The following is a 20,884-nucleotide window of genomic DNA, read 5'->3' as shown; positions in this document are numbered from 1 at the left end:
ATTAAGTGGTATATACGCCTTTATAATGGGATCTGTCGGTGAGTGTCACAGCAGGGACAGTGTGATTTCCAGAGCAGAATGAAGCTGGCAAGGACAGAGTCCCGGCAGCATGTGGGAGCAGATATTCAGGGAGGTAAGAAGGGGTGATATATAAACCTGCTAATATTTGATGTATTTCTGGCTTTCTCAGTTCCTGTACCAGTCCTGATTGCTACCTGTTTTCATAGCTGCTCACCTCTTTTTGACCACGCTTTTTTGTTCTCACGACTAGAGGCAGGCGTCCTAGGCGCACAGAGAGGAAATTCAGACTTCTTCCAGTGCTGTGTTCAGAGGCTCAAAACAAATAATTTTCTTTGCCCATGGAAAAGGAATTATTTTAAGACACAGTTGTTAAAAATATCCTAGAGTATTTTGCCAAAAGGTGACTCTTAGATTGAAGCAGCTTTCCTTTCACAGGAAAAAATTGCAGGGTGGCATGGTGGCACAGATGAAATTCCTTCATCTGGCTAGTTCTTTATGTTCTTTTTTTTCCTCTGTCATTGATGTAAACTCAGCCATTAAACCAAAAGCAATTATTTCTTAGGAAAAACCTACCAAGTAATTTAGATATTACAAAATTTTTGGCCCCACATGAAAAACGGCTTCTGGCAACGTGTACCTCGCCAGGGGGCTGCGTTGGTGTGGCAGCATTTGTGTGCCTCTGAGGCTGCATGGATCTGATTTGCAGAAACAATCACAACGTCACCTTCCCCCTTGGCATTCAGAGCATCAGTGTGTGTTCACCTGACCCCGTGCTCCATGAATTAGATGGAGTGATGTACCGTGTTTTATATTTTTTAAATACCTAATTTTTTTAACTACCTAATTTTTCAGGTTTAATGATTTTGTAGTGAAATGATCAGAAGATGTGTTACAGCCTTGGGTAGCTAAAGATAAAGGGATGTAAAAGTACACAAAAAGTGACCTTACAAAATGCCTTTTCTTTTAACGTGTATAGAGAAATCCTGAATTAAATGCTGTGATTTTGAAAGGTGTGGGTGAGCATATATGTGTGTTTTGTCAAAGGGACGGAGATTCTTTTATTTCCAGTTTTGCCTGCCCTAGTTTTATTTATGGCCATCGCTTGTCAGGAGTGCTGTGTGCATCCCGGAGGAGCACGGTGCTGCTGGGGTCCGAGCTGGCTGCCCCTGCCTGCTGATACGCCAAGAGGCTCCGCTCCTCGCCCTGAAGATTATTTTGCTGACTGCAGCACTGGAAGGACTGTGATTTCCAGAGAGCCCCTGCTGGTAAAATCTGATTAAATTAGCAGAAAATATTTTTTTATTCCAGCTTCTCAAAGCTTTTTTTACCACTGGGTAACTGAGATGAGTATTTCTATTTTTTTCAGAATTTTTTCTGATGTGCATTTTTTTGCCCTTCAGGCCATTTCTTCCAGGTTGGGTGGGAAATCTTTTTCCAGATTTCCAGACTGCCAGAAAGAGTGCCAGCCCTAAAACGGGTGTGGGTAAAGCATGAGCTCAATATTACATACACTTCTGACACTGAGAACCAACACAAAAAGGACCATTCATCAAAAAGGCAGCGTGTGATACTTGTTGCTGTTTGAAGAGCCCAAAAGACTTACCCCAGTTTTAAGGGTGATGCTACATTAGGGGAAACTGGTGGAAAGATGACCAGGTTTTGACCTTGGAGGTCTGAGTTGACTGATCCAGTCAGTATTCCTGCATTCTTGTCCATACCTGTCCACACAAGAAACCTTCATATGCCATAACAAAATGTTTCCAGTACTGGTCTGGCTGATTACTGTAATATAGAAATTGAAGCACGTTTGATGGCCTTCATCTTCTCTTTATCATAATATATTAAGTATTTCATGAACTATCGGAGCTAATTTCAACATCATTATTAGCACTGGAGATTATAATGGAGCCATAAAAGGGTAATGCCAACAAATGGAACTAATTACACCCCTGTCCCCCACAAAAGGAAGAACATCTTGTGAAATACAAAAACATGGTATAAAATACAGTTTTAATGCATAATCCTGTCTTCCAGTGTGCATAGTTTGTGTGTATGTTATAATAAACATCTCATTGATTCTATGCTAGCAAGATGACTAATAAGTAAAAACATTAGTTCCGGTTTTATGATCTTTATGGATATATCATGTAATAGATAAGTACTTTACTGTTGAGACAGAACAACGATAATGGTATCAGCATGTATATACTGTGTATCCATACTAGAGCTTTTAAAATAATTTGATGCCATTTGATCATTCTCATTGGATGAGTTTTCTTCATAAGGCCGCTGCAGCGTGGACTTTTCCCAGTTCAGATTTCCCAGCCTGTGCTGGAGAATGATGCTCATCTGCCAGAGACATGTTCTAGTACCAGCTGTGCTAAACAAAGTACTTTGTAAAAGATGCCTGAGGAGTCTCTAGCTTCTTTTTGCAGTCCCTTTTGGGTTGTTGCTGTAAATAATCAAGCTGGATCAGGCTGCTCTCTTGAGAGGTAGCTGCCTCTTTCATAGAGTTCTCGTTGATTTTGTGTGATGGGCAGATTAAGAGCAGAACATCTGTCCTGCCCTCAGTCATGGCACACCAGCCTAACTTAAGCTGGAACCGGTCTCTCGCTCAGTGAAAGAACTCACAGTAAATAATATTTTTAATACCTATTTCCTCATTTCATTTAAAGGTTTAGAGTTGTGGTGATGTAACTTTCAGATAACTTAGCATCACTCTGAATTATTCAGGGGGAACTCTTAATTTAAGGAAAACTTACCATCAGCGGGTGATGCTGGTGCCTCCTAGGCAGAGGCTGCTACTCTGGCGAAGGCTGAATGAAGAGTGAATGAAATAAAGGAAAATAACAGTTCCCGATGATCTCAAAATATTTGCGTTGTCTCTGTTTGTGATGTACTTGGCTTGACTAAAGTTAGTTGAGTTTTTGTTTCTCTTTAGACAAAGTAACTTGAGAACATTTTATTTGGAATTTGTTGATGAAGAAATAGAGCATAAAGGAGAAGCAGAGCTGTCAGCCAAGGATGAGACTACCCACTTGTATCATCCTGTATTTGCTTAAGGTCGTATCAAGTATTCAGAAATTCAGGCTGAGGGTAGGTGCAGGATTTAATAACTGGGAGGACAGTACGTTGCCTGGAGTTGTGTCTGCAGGAGAATTTTCAACACTTGCCAAGACTGGTTCAGATAGGTAGAGCTGGTGACATTGGCTGCGCTTGTGTGGACAGGTCCTTGAGTGTTCAGATAAAAAAGTACTGTTAGGGTTTAACTGCAATGGTAATTTCAGAATTTCCGATACTGGTAGAGATGACCTGGGAAAGGGAGGAAAAATTAAAAATGTTTGCTCAGACAAGACCTGGGGCTTCAGGTGAAAGAGAGCTTTTCAAAAGCTGAGAAATGGAGCAAAGTAAATGCCAGGAAATTTGGTGGGTCCCTTGAGACTGCATCAATGAGAAATCATGATCATCTGCTGAGGATATGTTTTGGTTTTTGTTGGAAAAAAGAAAAAAAAAGTCTAGAGCTGTAGAACTCATATCGCTTATGTTTCTGTATTAATCTCTTTCCAAGTTATTAACTTTGAAATGTGAAAAATCCTCTGTTCGTTGTCTGGATTATTTCTGGAAGTAAATCCTGCAGAAGCCGGTTAGTAAGCTTAGGAGAAAAGATAACAAAGTGCTGGCAACAGCTGTATCCTTGACAGAAGAACAGAAGCACATCTGCCACCGTTTGATCCTATCTGGCTCATTTTTATGCTTGTATGTACAGCATGTGTCACTGGCTCTGGAAAGACCACACAAAACTGAATCCAGGAGATTGCAGAAACCTTTTCAGAAATGCAGTTTGTTATTCTTTAAAAAGAAAAAAAGAAAGAAAAGATAAAAATCCATGCTAGAGGATTTCTTGCTGCACTGCTCACCAGCAAGTAGGGAAACTTTGGTCTGGGTGGATTTTTCCTTTTTAAAATCTCTCCATAAAATTTCTCAGAAAAGATCTGTGCAAGTGTTCCAGCCTGTAACGGCCTCACACAGAGTTGTTTCTGATCACTAGACTCAAGTATGAATGTGGCATCTGAACATGCCAGAGAGGTTAATTAAACCATGTGACATTATTGTAAAGAAACCTGGAATCAAGCAGAGGATGCCTGGTTTAGGTCATGGTCCTCAAACTTAGCAAAGCTTTTGAAGAATCTTGAACAGATTTTTGGCAAAAATAATCCATGCCTGTAGTTAGGTGAAAACTGAGAAAAATTTCAAAGTATTTAGTAACATCATCAACATAGGCACAACATGGTAGAGTTTAGAGATGCTTTCCTTCATCTTTTTGGTTTCATTAGCTGATCAAAGCAAAACTGTGGGATGAGACTGAAATAGACAAATTTGTAGATGGTAAGATCTTCCATACCTGCTCACCAGGCTCCGGGGAGCGGTGCTCAGCTTGCTTGCGGGTTTTGCATTGTGCTGCCTTTTTCTTCTAAAATAAGTTATAAGGGCACTGAGGAGCCTTGTGCCCAAAGGTGAACTGAGCACATGCTTCATCCCCTCAAACTTTCCACAGCGTCTGCCCAGGGAATGAGGGACTTCTGTCAAGAATTGCAATAAACACAGCACTGGTTAGCTGTTGGTTTCATAATCTGGGAATTTTACTCCCTCTTTTTTTTTAAGCTCAGCTACTGAAAGTAATAAAGAATAATTCTTACAAGCTGTGCTTTATGAGACTCTAAGGATTGCTTGTCCACTGAAATAGCTATATAAATTATTTGTTCCCTTCTCCCCCCTCCCCCGCTGTAGTGCATGAAGTATCTAATACTTGGAAATCCCTATTCAGAGAGTTAATGTATCAGACATGCTAATCAAGTCATGCCAGATGGAGTTTATAAATAAACTACACTGCATTGTGTATTCTTAAAATTTGAGCATCAAACATAATTCAAGGCAATATTTTCCTAGCTTTACCAAAAAAAAAAAAAATCACAGACATCGCTTCTTTCTTGATTCTGGATTGTTGTCGCATCCAATGGCACAGTGGTTGCTAGATGGAAAATGAGGAATAGTAGAAATGACTTTCAACCATTAAATGCTGGCTGAAGTCCAAGGGTGATTCTCCCTGAGGAGTGAACCAGATGATCACATGAGCCCCAGCTAACCTTCACCTGGCTTTATTTTCTAGCAGCAAAATAAGGGATGAGGCGTTTCTGAGGATGCAGAAGGATTGGTGTTTTACATTATCTCATAGACACCTTGTAGCTTCAGTTTTGTTAGTGTATTGCTCCTAAGTGTTGCTGAACCTGGTTGCCCTTGATTGTTGTCTAACAGTGACTGCTTCGAGGTGTTTTAGAAGACGCCAAGTAAATCCTGTCATCTCCTAAAAACAACTTGTCTGCTCTTCTTGGCCATTCCTTATGCGAAAGGACAGTTTTTCTAGATTTTAGAGAGGAAGCGGTAAGCCACGCTATTGCTGACCGCTCCCTGGGGTGTGTAGGTTGTTACAGAGGAGGAGTCCTTGACAATGCCACATAGCCGTGACATTTCTGACCTCTGCAAAGGGACCTTCAGGCTTCAGTGATGCTGTTGTCATACAGCCTGAAGGATGCAAAAAACAATTAGTGCCAAAATGGTTTGTATAAGGATGTGGTTATACTCTATGCAAAGGCTATATGCTTTTATTAAATCTTCCGAAGCATGAATGTGGTATAACTGTGGGGTTTTTTAAATTGTATCTCATTGTATATAACGCAGCCTTCTCCCTCATCCCAATTTTGGTCACCAGGAAAAAATCAGGAGTCTCCACTGTATATCTTCTTCCAGTCTTGATAAGTCAGGAATCTTGTTTCTCATGTGAAAATAATACACAAGCGTCTCGGTTTATATATTTTGTAAAGTGTTGCATGAAATTCCTGGATAACAGTTTGTGCCAGCATAGAGGGTTTGAGAATCCTTGCTGTAGATTTTCTTCATGAAACAGCTGCTGGTGCTTTTGAATCGTGTGGGTGGGTGGATGTGTGTGCTGCGCCTAAAAGAAAAAAAAAAATCTAGTCAGATGTCAAAGCAAAAATAGGAGATTTTAGAGATTTAGACTGGGTGGAGGAGGTGGGAAGCCAGCTCTGCAGAGATGTTAATTACCTTGGGAAGAAAAAGAGCGCAATGGAGTAGGTGTAGCAGGAGATTTACTTAATAGAATTCACATAATCATAAACCCACTTTTGTTGCATTTAGACAGGTTCTCAGCAAGGGCTTTACAACAGAAATATTTTACCACAGGAAAAACAGTTATTAGTCTTTTTATTGGAGTGGGGGGACTATTTTTACATCTCCTTTCATGAAGGAGGACAAGAACTTGTTTTTTTATTTGATTTGTTGGGTTTCAGGTTAAAAATTAACCTCATCATTCATTGAATTATCATGGGGACACAAGGTGATGCAGGATTAAAACACAGCTATGTGCAACTGTAGAAATGGCCCTTTCCCCCATGAAGCAAGCAGCAGCAGCATGTGAGATACTTGGTCCATAGAAGGTGAAACTGCTGTCTGCAGAGGGAGCTCAGGTTGGGAAGTAAATGCTTTGGACTGCAGCAAGTCCTCTGCGGCTTGCAAGGCACCCTGGCATCTTCCTCTTTGCAGAGCCTGGATGCATTATTGTGATTCCCCTTCCGCTCCCACCTCCCACAGAAATCCGTGACGTAGCTATGGAAGCTTTCGGAGTCCATTGAGGGGTGAAATGGCCACTGTCTTGTTCACTGTGTAGAGCAGAAACTCCTGAAAAGCAGTGGCTGGCCGGGCTAGCACGGTGGGTATCCAGAACAAGAGTCTGGTAGCAGATGTCCTGCCAACTGTTGCTTGCCCTGTGCTCTGCCCACTCTCCCCCTGCCCCCACCCCCCACGCACAAATGATGGAGCTGAGCAGGAGAAACAGCAAAATGGAGGAACCCAACGTTCTTCCTCCTAACGTATGTTTACAGTACCCCCAGTCTAACTAAACTGTACCCTCAGCCTGTCCGGGTGAAGCACTGTGTATGTCAGGTGCAGCAGATAAAAAGAGCAAGTGCCATTGCTACTTTCAGCTTTCCCAGGCTTTGTGGTTTTTTTAAGGACCTTCTACAAAGACTCAGCAGAACGGGTGGGGAGAAAGATTTGATCACATCTGCTGGCCCTGATTTGTAAAACAACTGTAATTAAAGCTCCTGCATTACAGGTTCACTGTTTTGGCCAAAGGCAGTTTTTTCTTTCACCCCCAAGTTCTTATGCTGCTGTGAGCCTGTCTTTGTGCTGCTCCTGCTTTACTCCATCAGGTGGCCACAGCAAGGACTCTTTTTCTCTCTCTTTAATAGTGTGTGTGTTGGTGGAAAGATGTTACGTCTGAGTCTAGAAGCTCTCAGCAGAGATAGGAAGGATGGCAGGTAGTGCAAAGGGTAGTGCAAGTCACAGAAACGTAGGCGGGTTAATTCCACAAGAGAGCTGCTGAACATTTGAGATAGAGGGAGAATTTCTCTGCAATCCAGCCCTGTCTCCTCATCTTCACATCCAGTGTCACAAGCCCTTCTGATTCATGTCGACTTGATGAGCTGGAAGAACCTGCTGAGCCTGTGATAGCTGTGGCCAGAGGATTAGCAGCTCCTTTCCCTCTTCAGTTCTGTTTTTAGACTGGGATACATCTTTACTGAGGATTAGCAGCCTGGTGGGTTGGGGAAATTAAATTTCACAAGGGCTGCAAACTGGAAAGCATGTATTTGGAGGTGTGAAAATGAAATGGGGAGGTTTTAATGTAGTGCCTTCTTAAAGATAGATCTTATGGCCTGGAACCTCGGGGCTTTTCTGGAGGTGAGGTGAATTTAAAGGGGAAATTCCAGAATAATTCCTAATCCGGCACTCCTGTCCCAGAATAAGGGGCCCTTTTCTGATTTAATTTAACACAGTTCCAAAATACATTGGCTAATACATTCATTAGCTATTTCATGGCTGTCTTTTCCCAGGTAGAGGAGCTTGTGGCCAGGCCGGCTGGGGCTCATCGTCCCCTTGGGTGGGTGTTTCTTTGGAGAAGGTGTCCTGGCCGATGGCTGCCCGCACGCGGGCCCTCCTCCTCGGGCCGTGTCAGTGGCTCTGCCCGCTGCCATCGCCGCTTTCCTCCCCTGCCAGCTGAGCTTGCTTTCATTCTGCTTTTCCCTCTTGCCAACCTGGGCCGGTGCGACCAGGGTGTACGCTGTGAGCCAAGCCAGCGAACCCCCAGGCACTGCTCCAGCAGCCCACGCACCCCTGCGTCTTACGTTGGTGAAACGGTGACTCGGGGAAAATGTATTTTCAGGAGCCACGTTGGCTTTTCCCCTTTAGTGTATGTTGTGATGCAGGGCATGTGGGAGAGGAACCCTTTCAATGCTCAAAGCATTCCTTAAAAAAATGGCAGCTGTAGATATGGGCGCTGCGCATATATTACGAGCAGCGTGAGCTGCGCTGCCAATACGTATTTTTTTCCTTCTATACACTTGGGTCGTCTTGTGACCTCACCCGGCTTGATTTATTTGGCAGTTTCTCTCCGTGGGAAGCCAGCAGGATGGGTGTGTTACAGCATATGAATGTTCTGCTCTATGCCAGCTTATTTGCGTTCACTTGTACGTGACGCATATACCTGGTGTGTTTCTAAATGTCTGGAGTGATTTCTGGTTGATGTAGTGCTACCTTGTACTGTGAGCATTCTTCTGTGTCAGCTTCAAATAAAAATTTAGATGTCAGGATTGTTTTTTCTCCCAGAGGAAGTGAAATTAGCATGAGATTTTGCTTGGCTTGTTTGGATGTATCAGGAATGTTTGCCATCTGATACATGTAGATGAGAGCAAAGGCAGATTATTTTTTTTAACCACATGTAGACAACTCAGTATGATGAATGAGTTTATTATTCTGTAAGGTGCTTATTATATTACGCTCCTCTTTGCCTTTGTCTTTAGGGAGAACTCTTTAACTACTTCAGGGATTGATTACATTTGATTAGAGTGTGGTTTATCTTTTGAATCCTTTATCCTGGATGAAAGTCTACATTCATTTTTCTGATGCAGCTGGAATTGCTCTTGGTGTGTTTTATACAAATGAGGACCAATTGCAAAGATTTTTCGTAAGAGCCCATTTGAATTGATGAGTGGCCTTTTTTTGTAGAATTGTAATACCGGGTTGCAGGTAGGGATGGAAAAGAGCCCACAGGCTCATCCTGCCTACAGCAGCTTTCAAATACTGCCCTTTCTCTTCTGCACCCTTCTCAGCTCCTTCTTCCATTGAAACTTGAAAGTTCTGGTTCATCCTTTGATGAAAATAGAAAATTTTACTGGTTCGGTTGAACTTCCCTGTAGTGGTGGCCACAGATGCTTCCCCTGCCTTCTGCCCCAGCTGGAGACCTTCCGCCTGGTGGAAGACCAGCCGGCCTGGCCACGAGCTTCTCCACCTGGGAAAAGACAGCCATGAAATAGCTAATGAATTTATTAGCCGATGTATTTTGGAACTGTGTTAAATTAAATCAGGTGGAGGTGGAGGAGCAGTGGGGTCCCTGCAGCCCAGGGTGAGCCAGGGGGAGGAGGATAGCCTGGCTTACTGGGCAGGAGGGATTGCAAGCCTGGTTTTTCATTGTTCCTTGAAATCATAACACCCTTTCTTTTTCCTAAACACAACCAACTTGATTGTTCCCTGGCCCGAGTAGTGTCCCTGCTCTGGAATGATGACCAGATTTATAGGAGAAGTGAATGTACAGGCTGATGCTCCTGAAATTTAATGTTACGGCATCTCCCTGCAAGCGTGACGGGGCAGTGGGGTCAGGATTGGGAGGAAGACCGGTGGGTAAGTGCAGTGTACCTGCAGCATCCGTCTCCTCTGAACTGTTTCCATGAGCTCTGTTGTAATCTCCTAAGCTTCTACTTAGGTTTTCACTTCTCTGTAGGAACACAGCGTTTCTGAAGTGGCTGACTGACAGAAGGATTTAAGGGGGAAAAAAAATCATAGAGCTGGCTTCCAGGCAGTTTCACTAATTGCAGCTTATTATAAATTTAACAGATGAGCTGTCAGTTTCTTGAAGGTGTGCGATCACCGCAACCTTTTCTCGGATTCTGCGCTGGCTATAGAAAAAATGAACTTCGAAGGTGCTAAGCTAATGGTAGTGCATTTCATCACTCAATACGGTGTTCCTTGGTTTACAATTTGCAGGCTTCATTATTCCTTTTATCACATCTTTGATAATATTGGACTAAAAGATATCTTTGCTCTGGGGTTTATTTGTATCTACTCAATGATTATTGTAGGAGGTATGGAAGAGTTTTATTCTTCTCAGAGTCTGCTTCTAGTGAGTGAAGCTTTTGCCTTTCAATAAAATGGGTCATTTTATTAGTTTTTGCTCACAGATGTCTAATTTGATAGGCACAGTAGGACTGAAATAATATTTTTTATCACTTGAAATTTCTGGCTGTTTCATAGCTTCTAAAATAAGTTCTGTAATTGGAGAAGTTAAACACTTGTAAGTAGTTCATCTGTCTGATGTAAGATTTTTAAAGAAGAAATATAGCACTTCCCTTAAAGTTTTTGGAAAGCATCCTGATTTTTCTGGGTTGCTGGTAGCTTATCCTCCTGCTCTTCTGCCTCTCTGTATCATGCAGTCGTTGTAGCATCATAGTTACTTCGCATCGTCAACCCCCTACATAAAATCTTTGATTTTATTTTCATTTTAATATCTGAAATCGCACTGAGATTTTATGTTGCGGCTTTTCTGTTGTGTGACTTAGCCAGAGGCGAGCACATCTGGGCAGCTTTGCTTATACCTCTGCCTGTCAACTGACCATTCAAAAAGATGTTTTGACCCTGAAAGCTGGTGTCTGTATGGGGTGTGTTGGCCAGCTGGTTGCAGAGTCATCTCTCCCCCTTTCTTGCCCTGTTTATTCCCAAACAAAAAAATAAAAATTTCAGGGGTACCAGCCACCTGGCCCTCCTATGTTTTGTTTCCTTTTGGTGAAACGGTCAGTGGCAGGAAATGGCAGAAAAGAGTGTTTGTTTGAAAGTGGTGATGCAGAAAGAGGGAACCACTGAAGCTGAGCAGTTTCTGAGAAAGCAAGTAGAAGCATCAGCACAAAGGTTGGAAGTTAGGGAGGGGACAGAGGCAAGATCTTTCTCTGGTAAATTTAATTCACACTTTTTGCTAAATGTAAATGATAGCTTAGGAAAAAAAACCTGCTTGGAATACATAGTAAATGATGTTGCCAGGATACTTCCTGATCATGTTAATTAAACTGTCCCACAGATTTGGCTTAATTACTGCATAATTTGCATATTGGAAATGATGGTACGCATTACTAAAGAAAGCTTCTATTCTGTTAGCAGAAAGAACATTGTATATGAATTAATTTCCAGGGGAAGGAGTCTCTAGACTCATATAATGATGTATCTTGAAAATAAAGTTAAGATTTTTGATAATGAACTGGCATATATCTCATTTGCAAGATTACATTTTATGCTTGTTCCACTAAGTTCCTTAGAGACCTCATCCCAACAGCCTTCCTCTTGTTGGCTATTTCTTTAATTACAAGAACCACTGTTGCTTTCAAGGTTGCTGGTGGTGAAGCAGATACTAGTTAACTTGTGTAAAGCGGCAGAATCTTTGTCTTGAGGCCCACACTTGATGGTGCATGTGCATTGTGGGCGATGCACTTCACCACCCTCCCAAGTTGAACTCACTATTAAGTTACCAGTTTCTCTTTGTCTGGTTTTTTGTTGTTAGTGGTTTTCTTTTTCATTCATTTCTGACATGTCTCTGGCATCCTGCTTGTGGGAGCCTGAGGCCAAATGGAGAAATGCAGAAATATCTCTTTCCTGGTCCAGCCTGAGGGCAGGTGTTGCTGGTGCACACCCTGCTTGGAGGCCTCCAGCCATCCCGGGTATCGGGTGGGAGTAGCCATGTGCCTTCATAATGCTTAAAAAAGAGGATTTTGCATCTGCATTTCTGCCAGGGTAATTTTATAGCTCCTGTCCCTGCTGTTGCTTTGAGTTCAGTGACATTCCTGCAGCCATGTTTAACTGCAGGACTATGATAGGACTTTGGAAAAAGAAGACAAGATGCCTGCATAAAGTAAGACAAGATAGAAACTGTTTTGTTTTCAGAAAAAATCTTCTGAATACAGCAATTTCCCAATTTAGACTGCTAATTGCTTTGGATGATATCGTTGCTAGGATATGCATTTCCGATGTGGCTTCTACTTTTTAATTATTTTTTTATCTGTTTTTAAACAGGTGATCATAAACAGCACAATCACACCTAACATGACCTTCACTAAAACATCGCAGAAGTTTGGCCAGTGGGCGGACAGCAGAGCAAACACTGTGTTTGGTTTGGGCTTTCCCTCCGAGCAGCAGTTGACGAAGGTAATGGGGCTCACTGCGCTTCTGCAAAGGTTGCCTTGTTTCTTATTAATGAAGAATTGCATATACCCATCTGACCTCTTGAGAGCTGCATGCTTTTGCAGTTCCTTTTCATCCATACAAGCTGCCCATCTCCTGTAATTACCCAATGTCTGTATGTACAGAAGCAGGCAGTATTGCAAAGTTTGTAGTCAAAACTATAAATTAAATCTGACCACTAATGACAGTACTATCAGGTGATCTCGACAGTATCTTCCCCTGCATGGCTGAAAGCATTTGTGTTTTCAGATGTTCACAGAAGCAATCTGAACTCTGTAGTATTTTTTGGCGTCTCCTTGGCCTGTGCGCTCATTTCAGCTGAAAGTGGCACCAAAAGCGAAGGGAACCGCTGATATGCCAGGACTGTTGGTGTTAGGGCTGCCTAATGTGGCTGAAGGAAGAGTTGCTGTCCCAGCCTCAGAGATGTGCACTTCGATGACTTGCTGCCATTGGTAATTAACTGAGGTGAAGGAGCTGCCAGCCCCCAGGGTTTGCTGGTGCCCTCGTTTTGCAGATACCACCATTGGTGGGGCCATGCTTTCAGGAGGCTCAACGAACTGGTCTTTGTTAAAATAATACCACATTTTTAGCATTTCAGCTCGGTGGTGTGATTTGCAGCCCTGACCTGAAGCTGCTTTAGCACAGACCTGAGGAGGTGGCAGCAGGTTGTGGCAGTGATGGAGGATGAGTAGCGGGGGAGGTCTGACAGCAGGTTTGGTGGCAGAGCTGCCTTCCTCAGCAGGCAAACCTGGCCATGGGTTTGGTATTAATGCAACACTTCCCTGGACCAGGGGCTGGCTACATTAGTCGTCTTGTAAAGTGTAGTCAAGAATAACATGCACTTTAAAATACATCCTGTCATTAGATTAGTGGTCTTGCCAAGTGCTCATCAAGCAGCTGAAATGTTAGTTCGTGTAGTAAAAAACCTCCTACTTATCTAACACATAGTTGACACCTGAAGCGTTGCTACTTGGCACTGGGTTTTGTCAGTTAACTCAACGTGGTGTCCTTAGGCATGGCACACAGTCTCTTGTGGTGCTGTCCTTTCCTCGTGTGCTTTGATAAGAAAAGAATCACAAGGACAAGGTGTTTCTTGTAGTGACTAAAATAGCAAAGGCAGACCACTGCAGTAGGAGCAGGACTTTTCCATCAACCAAATTGTTACAGGAATTTATTTTACTAAATCTGTCTTACTGAGTTTTGAGTTTCCAGAGTATTGCATTTTTTGCAAGCATTTCTTAAAGGTAAAGTGTGTTTTACTTTTCATGTATGGATTTTGGATGTCCGTAAAAGTGCCATGACAATAATCTGTTCTTCTGGGATGCTAAGGCCACCAATCAATCACATGCAAAACGTTTTTTTTAAAAATGAGCTGCTGGTGATGGTTATGTTGTTTACTCAAGTGTAGATGAGTGCTCATTTCACCTATGCATCTTCTCCACTCCTGTGGCAAAGAGGTGTTTGTAGTAGCTAGTAAGTAGTGTGGCAATACAGAAGGATTAAGGTGGATTTAGGAGAGTAGTTTGTTTAGAGTAACAGATAAGCATGATACAGTGCAACCTTTGGACACCAAATGAAAGAATTAGGAGCACTGGATAGTAATTTTTACTCCTGGATTACTGAAGTCACACCTTGCAGCATGGCAGGTGGCTGCACGGTGCCTGAGTGCTGGCTGGGCTTGAACAAGCACCACGCACCGTGTGGAGCAGGTGGTGCTGGGGCTGGCTCAGGAGACCAGAGGTGTAACAAGGAGGTCCTTGCACCCTAATCAGAGAGATTTTTTCATATCCTCCAAAACTATCCAAACACGTACTAAGAATAAATGTAGTGCTGGTATCAGAAAGCAGCTCTTTAATGTTCGTGTGGCCAGACTAAAGCCATCTGAAAAACATGTCGTGTGGGCACAGGGGCCTCAGCACCAGCTGTGTTTCTCTCCAGATCAGTTTGCACATCTGTTTGCACAGCACGATCTGCTGAAGAGCTCACTGCCAATAATACAGCCTTCTACTTGCAGAAAAAGCTTTCCAAATCAGCAGAAAGACTTTTTACTGGTAAGAATATCGAAGGGGAGCTTAAGGGGAGTGCTTGTTAAAATGGCTTGAGATGATCTATTAAAAAAAACCCACCACACCTGACATTTATCTGGCTGGAAAAATGTAAGAAAACCTGGTTTATTACCACCCTGCAAAGCAGTGGGACAGAGATATCCCTTGTCATCCATGCTCCTCAGTTTAATTATTGAACCGTTAACAAGAAAGATCAGAGATGGTGGAGAGATTACAGACGTATAAGTGTACTGGGAATAGTAAAATAAAGTTTCATTTCGTCTTGATATCATTATACTCTTATAAAAGATATAAACTAAAGCTTGCCGTTTTTCCTGGAAATAATTGAAGCTTTTAGTCAGGAATTGGAAGGACACACTAAAACTCCTCTAAACCAGAGAGATCAATAGACTGGCTTAAAATAAATAAATAAAGCAAACTGAAAAGTGGCTGAACACAATGAATAATAACAAAGAGGAGAAGAGGTTAGCATGCCTAAAAATGTCTGCATTTTTAAATATATTGCTTGGCCTAATAAAAGATATTGCCTCTTTCTAGTGCCTTGCTTCTCTTGAGATACTTAAGCATTAATCCGTACCTATAGGGAAAAGCAGTTCAAATTAAACATGAGCTATTAATGAAAAGTACACTCAGTGACCTAGTGACCTAATTATAATTCACATGGATTGGGAGAATCCCAGGGCTTAAGGTTGGTGTCCTGCTCAGGGTCCTTTTCCCCTCTTGCAGGACTCGTTGACCCTCCTTTCCCCTGCCTTCCCACCCTGTGCCTCAAAAAGGCCTCAAGACATGATTCAAACATTGCTACAGCTAAATTGAAACAGGAATCAAAAGAGAATTAATGGTGTGCCTGGGTGTGATGAAGAGGCAGGGCTGGTACTGTACAGGTAGTGATGTATTTTGCACATGAAGCAGTTCAGTAAAATTTGTGCTATCATTCAGGATGCTTCAGTGCAGACGTGCTGTCTGAGGAGCTGTAGGTAGTCAAGGGCATGGGGACCGAGATTTATACAGGTGAGAAACTAAGTAAACCCAGATTTTGCCCATCATAAAGCAACTGCATCCAGCATCTGGGAGGCACTGGACTTTCTTTCCGTGCATGTGTGCACATTACGTGTGTGGTGTCTGCCAGGTGCTGTGTTGCAGGGGGAAAGTTCAGAGCAAATCCTGCCCCGGCCCCAGCATGCAGCACAGCCCCCCGGCCCCGGTCCGACCAGCATCAGTGCTGGCAGCGTACTGGCTGTGCTAGAGCAAATTACTGGCCAGTCCCTGGAGTAAATGGTCTTGTTTGCTGCTGATCTGCCCAGTACTGAGAGCTCATCCAGAGAAAACCACGAGCAAATCAACGTGTGTGTTGTGTGTCACAGCACGACGGTGCTCCCCAACGGGAACGTGCCATCACCCAGCCTTCTGCAAAGCAAGAAGGTGATGAAATATTTATGAGACTGCTTTTGGTGGGAGCAGCTGTTTCATCTGACACTGGCACAGTTTGTCAGTAGGAGATGTAAAATATAATGCCAGATCAGGAGCTCAAAATTTACGCATGCAAAATAATGCTTTTTAATGTATAAAATGTTAAGAAAGTCTATTTAAATATATGTATTTCTGCAGGTGACAAGCTGGCTGCAGATTTGAACAGCCTTTAAATAATTTGTGCGGTGCACAGTAGCATCCTTGAGTCCTCATTAAATTTCACTGGCCAAGATTTGTAATCAAAGAGTGTGCATGGGCTGCAGCAGCCTTGGACTGAAAGGCTTCACGAGCGTTGGCTCCAGCAGCAGGTCTTTTCCGTGTTGCAGCTTAGTCTCACAGCTCTTTGGGGCATGAGAAGACACGTCATATAATCCATGATGGACTGCTGGAGTGGTGTTTAGTTGGTGTTTCTCTTACTGCAGTCTTTTTTAAAAAAAAATAATATGGGGAACTTCATCTGCCTGAGGACAAGGGTGAAGGAGAGGGAAGATGAAGGGAGAAGGAACATGATGATTTTTTTATTGGTTTGGGGTATTTATATGTGCGTTACCCCTCAAGACCACATTTACCAAGTTTTCGTTTACTAAATAGATGATTTTATTTTTTAACTAGGAATTTCATGTTTAAAAAGCACTCCCTGTTACTGCAGTGGTTTGATAGCTCAAAGTCAACTTGGATCTTGGAGGTGGCACATGATTTTGTAGTATCAGTTATTTGTCAATTATTTATGTTTGGGACAGAAAAAAATCAGTTACTGGAGAGAAAGCATCTCTCTGATTTCTACCAGTGATTCGACACTGTGGCCATGCTGTCACTCTCGGAGACGGCCTCAGGATCTGGGTAGCTTCAGAAATGCCTGGTTTGCTCCTGTAGCAATTAGCATTGGTAATGCTACACAAGTTGGGGCTGTCACCACTGTGCTGTTGCACTCAGAAGAGTAATCAAGTGAAAGGCTTTAATTTCATAACAAGCCAAGTGATCCTCTGTAGCTTTCAAAAATAGACTGTTAGTAAAATCTAGCAGGTATTAATTAGCCAAGAATGAAAAAGAAGCGGCAGCAGAACTCGTTATGGACTGCCTGTTTCCAAGTGTATGAGTAAACAAAAAGCAGAGACAGTCCTTCAGCAGTGTTTCTGTTACAGCTGTCTATACGTTTGTAATGATGGTAAGAATGAAGAGTAATATTTTGACTCTTTAAAGCTGAAGATCTGTCACCGAGATGGTGAGAAATTCAGGTATTTGTACTTGTTTCTAAAAGCAAATGTCTTAAATACATGTGTTGGTAAACTGGAGACATGACTGAAATCTGTTGTGCAATGGGTTCATGATTGGTTTTATATCACAGATTAGCTTTGCTCAGTCAAATACAATTTTTTATTATGGAAATATCGGAAAATGTCCTTTCCTTCTCAGCTCACATAATTTTTCACAGCAGTCTCCTGTGTACTTTATGAAGATAGCTGCAAAAATAAAATTTGATAGATCACTTCCAATTCTTTTTGTCTTTTCATATTTCATAGAGTTCATGAAAAACCCTCATAAATTTTTCATATGTAAGATGAAAAGATTTATTGTGAAAGAGAGGCTCAAACCAGCCCTTTACTATTTTCAGGAAAGCCAAGTGTAGAACTTACTGTTGATACAATATTTTAGAAATAATCAGTTTGTTACAGGTGTTTTGTCACAGCAGGAGATAAATTTTGTGTAAAGTTGGAGTTAAATCACTTAAGGCAAAAATGTAATGTAGTTGTTCCTAATGATCTTTATAGTGCTACAAAGGTAATCAAGTCATTTGTGTGTGTAGTGACGGCACATGCCATCAGATAGCAACTGCTGCCATCCGAGAGCACATACTTTGCATATGCGGTTTCAGCTGGTGTATAGAAAACAGCTGGATTGGAGCGCTCGATCTTCATTCATAAACATTGTCACAGATCGTAGCCTACACCCAAAATTTCACTCAGTTTTGAGAATGTGCTCGTTTGCGGGATTTAAGAATGGTGTATGTGTATTTGTTGGAAATTTCCATTTGTGTGTGTTATACAAAACACAGGTGCCTCCACATATAAATCCAGATTTCTCTTAGACCAGTTGGAGATTTGTTTTATCAGTCTTTATAGTCCCAGTGTTTTAGTGAGAGCATGCTAAATACCTGCTGTAAATCTAAAGATTAGAAGATAAGATTAGTATGTGGATAATGATTCGTCCCATTCCTTGACGGTAAAATATGATGGGTTTTTTATCATAAGTGTTCCACATTATCCAAGGATATAATGGCAATCCTTTCATTCGCAAACTGTGCAATAAAATACATCTATTTATATTTTTATTTCTAATATGTCTTTTCTTTCTAACATTTCAAGTTTCTCAAAACACAGGCAAGCAAGACCAAACTGCTTTAGCAGAAAGACAAAGTTACCCATTCTTATACCGGATGCATCTTAATTAAAAAAATTACATATTATGCCTCTTATTCCATCTTGGCAATCCTCCTTTTAAAACTTTAAACACTGTTTGAAGTGCTTAAAGCCCTGCAACCCTGACTGACTGGGATAATACTTGTATTTCAAAAATGCCAGGCTGGCTTTGGAGCAGATATGCTATAGCAACTTGTAGATTGGGATCGTTACTTTTCATCTTTATCTTTCCTTTCCCCCCCTCCCCCTGGTTGATACAATGCTCTTGCAGGAAGCATTCAAGCCTTTCCCTGAAGTCTTCCAGCTTTGTTTTTTCAGTAAGAAAAGAATTAGACCAGAAAAGCTGTGTTTTCATATGGCTCCCTTGTACATTCAGATCTGCCGCCTTCTCATTTTTTCTGTGTCTTGATAATCCCTTGCTTGCGTTCTGCAGGTGACCTCATTTGCATTCTTTAATTGACTTGCTCTTAGGAATAGAAGACATTGATAATTTTTTTATCCAAACATATGGCTTTTATACTTTAAACTTCTAAGGGACTGTTAACACCAAGTGAAACAGAGGAAAGGAGGAAATAAACAAAACCAAATCAAACCAGGAGACACTCACAGTTCCTTTTTCTCCACAGGTTTTACTGTGGTCAGCCAGAGCTGCAGAGATGTCCCTCTTTTAGCAACACCCACATTCCTTTTGAAACTAATTAAAATGTTTTTTTCTTGCCAAAATTTTTAAATTATCAAAATTAGTTGTTCACTTTTAGAGATCTATGAACCATATAAATGCAATAATCTGATAAATCATTCTAATAAATACCTGTCATGCTTTTTCCAGTTTGCAGAGAAATTCCAAGAAGTAAAAGAAGCTGCCAAACTAGCAAGAGACAGATCTCAAGAGAAAATTGAGACTTCAAGCAATCATTCCCAGGTTTGTAATTTAGCTTTAATACCTGTATGCATACAAGATAAATAATTTAAAGTTAAATTTTCTAATGGACTGTACCAGCTTCTGGCAGCAAGCTTGAAGTATATAAAATGAAGATTGCTGAAGGTAATTGTCAGCTGCTGGACATTAGCACTGCCAGAGGAATATTTTTCATCCATCCATGCTCTTTGCCTTCATTTAAATCTTTTTTTTTTTCAGCAGTTCTCGAGCTGTTATAATTTGTTTAATAACAGGGAAAGCTATACATCCTTTGATTTGTACTGTTACGCAGTCTGGGTCACTGGAAAGCAGGCCAGTGTAGTGCTTCAGCAGAAAGTAAATGAGATTCATCCAGATAGTTCTTTTTGTCATCTAATCTACTTTTGAGGGAGTTTGGTTTGCTAGTGGAGACACTGTCCGTGTGGCCGTGGTGTGCCATTGCCCGGGGTGAGCGGTGGAGCGCTGTGGGGTGGGGGTGGGAACAGAGGCAGTGCTGTAGCGAGTGCTTGGAAGAAGCTTGTGTTGCGTATTTGTACAACACGCTCTATAGACAGCACACCTTGATATTGCCAGGTGCCTTCGTGTCCAGGGAGATCTGGGTTTCTTACAAATTGAAGAAATCGAGTGTTGTCCCAATCTCTTTAGACGTTTGATTGTAATTTCGTAGGCATTGCATTAGGTAAGAAGGAACCCTGTTCAGTGGACGTTCTTGGCTTGGGCTGATGTTTGGAGGAAAGCTGGATGAATTTTGATCAGAGAGGAATTCAGATGCATGATCAGAAAAAAGCTGTGGAATGCTTTTAGTCTTGTAACTACCCCCCTTTGTGGGGTCCACAAACCGATCTGAGAGGCTGACTTGGGATACTCATTTTTTAAAGTCTTTGGTCATGGCCTTTATGGTTCACTTTGTTTGTCCTCTGTTGGTGATCAGCACCAAGCAGTGTATGAATGGTATCTCTTTGGAGGAGCAGTAGCTTCTTTTTCTTAGTTTTGGTTTGGACTTTATGTGCTTCCAGGTGCACTGTATTGTTTCATTATCTCAAAAAAACCCGCAAAGAGCCTTTAGAAAACACAAGCCTTGCCAGTGAAACCACTTCAACATTTTTTTTTAAACACTTTAAACTTTCATTTCATGCATCATTATCATTTTTTCATTCTTTTTAAAGAGATCAGCTTTGCAGCCAAGATGTAAAGGGTACGCGTTTGTCACCACTATTCTGCCAGGACAGCATATGCAGCCTAGGTCTCGGCAGGGTGGTTTGGGATCAAGATTACAAAGAAATTGGTGTTGTGGTGTTGCAGGAGATGCAGGAGGTACCCAGTGTTCATTTGTGTGTTGCACTGCAGGAATCTGGACGTGAAACACCATCTTCTACTCGAGCATCTAGTGTGAACGGGACAGACGATGAGAAGGCATCACATGGTGGTCCTGCTGAGGCACATCTCAAGTCTGAGAATGATAAATTAAAAATTGCTCTAGCCCAAAGGTGAAGTTCCTTTAATACCGAAATTGTATTGGAATAGCATGCAGTAATTAGCTGATAGCTAATGATATTAACAGAAATTACTCAAATGTAATA

General features: G+C 41.8%; 1 protein-coding gene across 2 annotated transcripts in view; it reads left to right on the top strand.

Annotated features, from left to right (window-relative positions):
* The window catches only part of HOMER2 (homer scaffold protein 2), a 60,090-nt gene that overhangs the window by 28,630 nt on the left and 10,576 nt on the right, over positions 1 to 20,884 (top strand). Inside the window, exons 1-4 of one of the 2 annotated variants that reach the window (XM_056346483.1) lie at positions 11,994 to 12,103; positions 12,265 to 12,396; positions 19,215 to 19,307; positions 20,652 to 20,791. In XM_056346483.1, the coding sequence (XP_056202458.1) occupies positions 12,044 to 12,103; positions 12,265 to 12,396; positions 19,215 to 19,307; positions 20,652 to 20,791 (425 nt within the window). In that variant the 5' untranslated portion in view covers positions 11,994 to 12,043. Of the gene's footprint in view, positions 1 to 11,993; positions 12,104 to 12,264; positions 12,397 to 19,214; positions 19,308 to 20,651; positions 20,792 to 20,884 lie in introns of those variants that run through there. The other variant, XM_056346481.1, reaches the window with a different exon arrangement.

The sequence above is a fragment of the Falco biarmicus genome, chromosome 7, assembly GCF_023638135.1.
Source record: "Falco biarmicus isolate bFalBia1 chromosome 7, bFalBia1.pri, whole genome shotgun sequence".
Lineage (NCBI taxonomy): Eukaryota > Metazoa > Chordata > Aves > Falconiformes > Falconidae > Falco > Falco biarmicus.
Note: the sequence above shows the minus strand (reverse complement) of the source record. Positions and strands in the feature narration are given on the sequence as shown.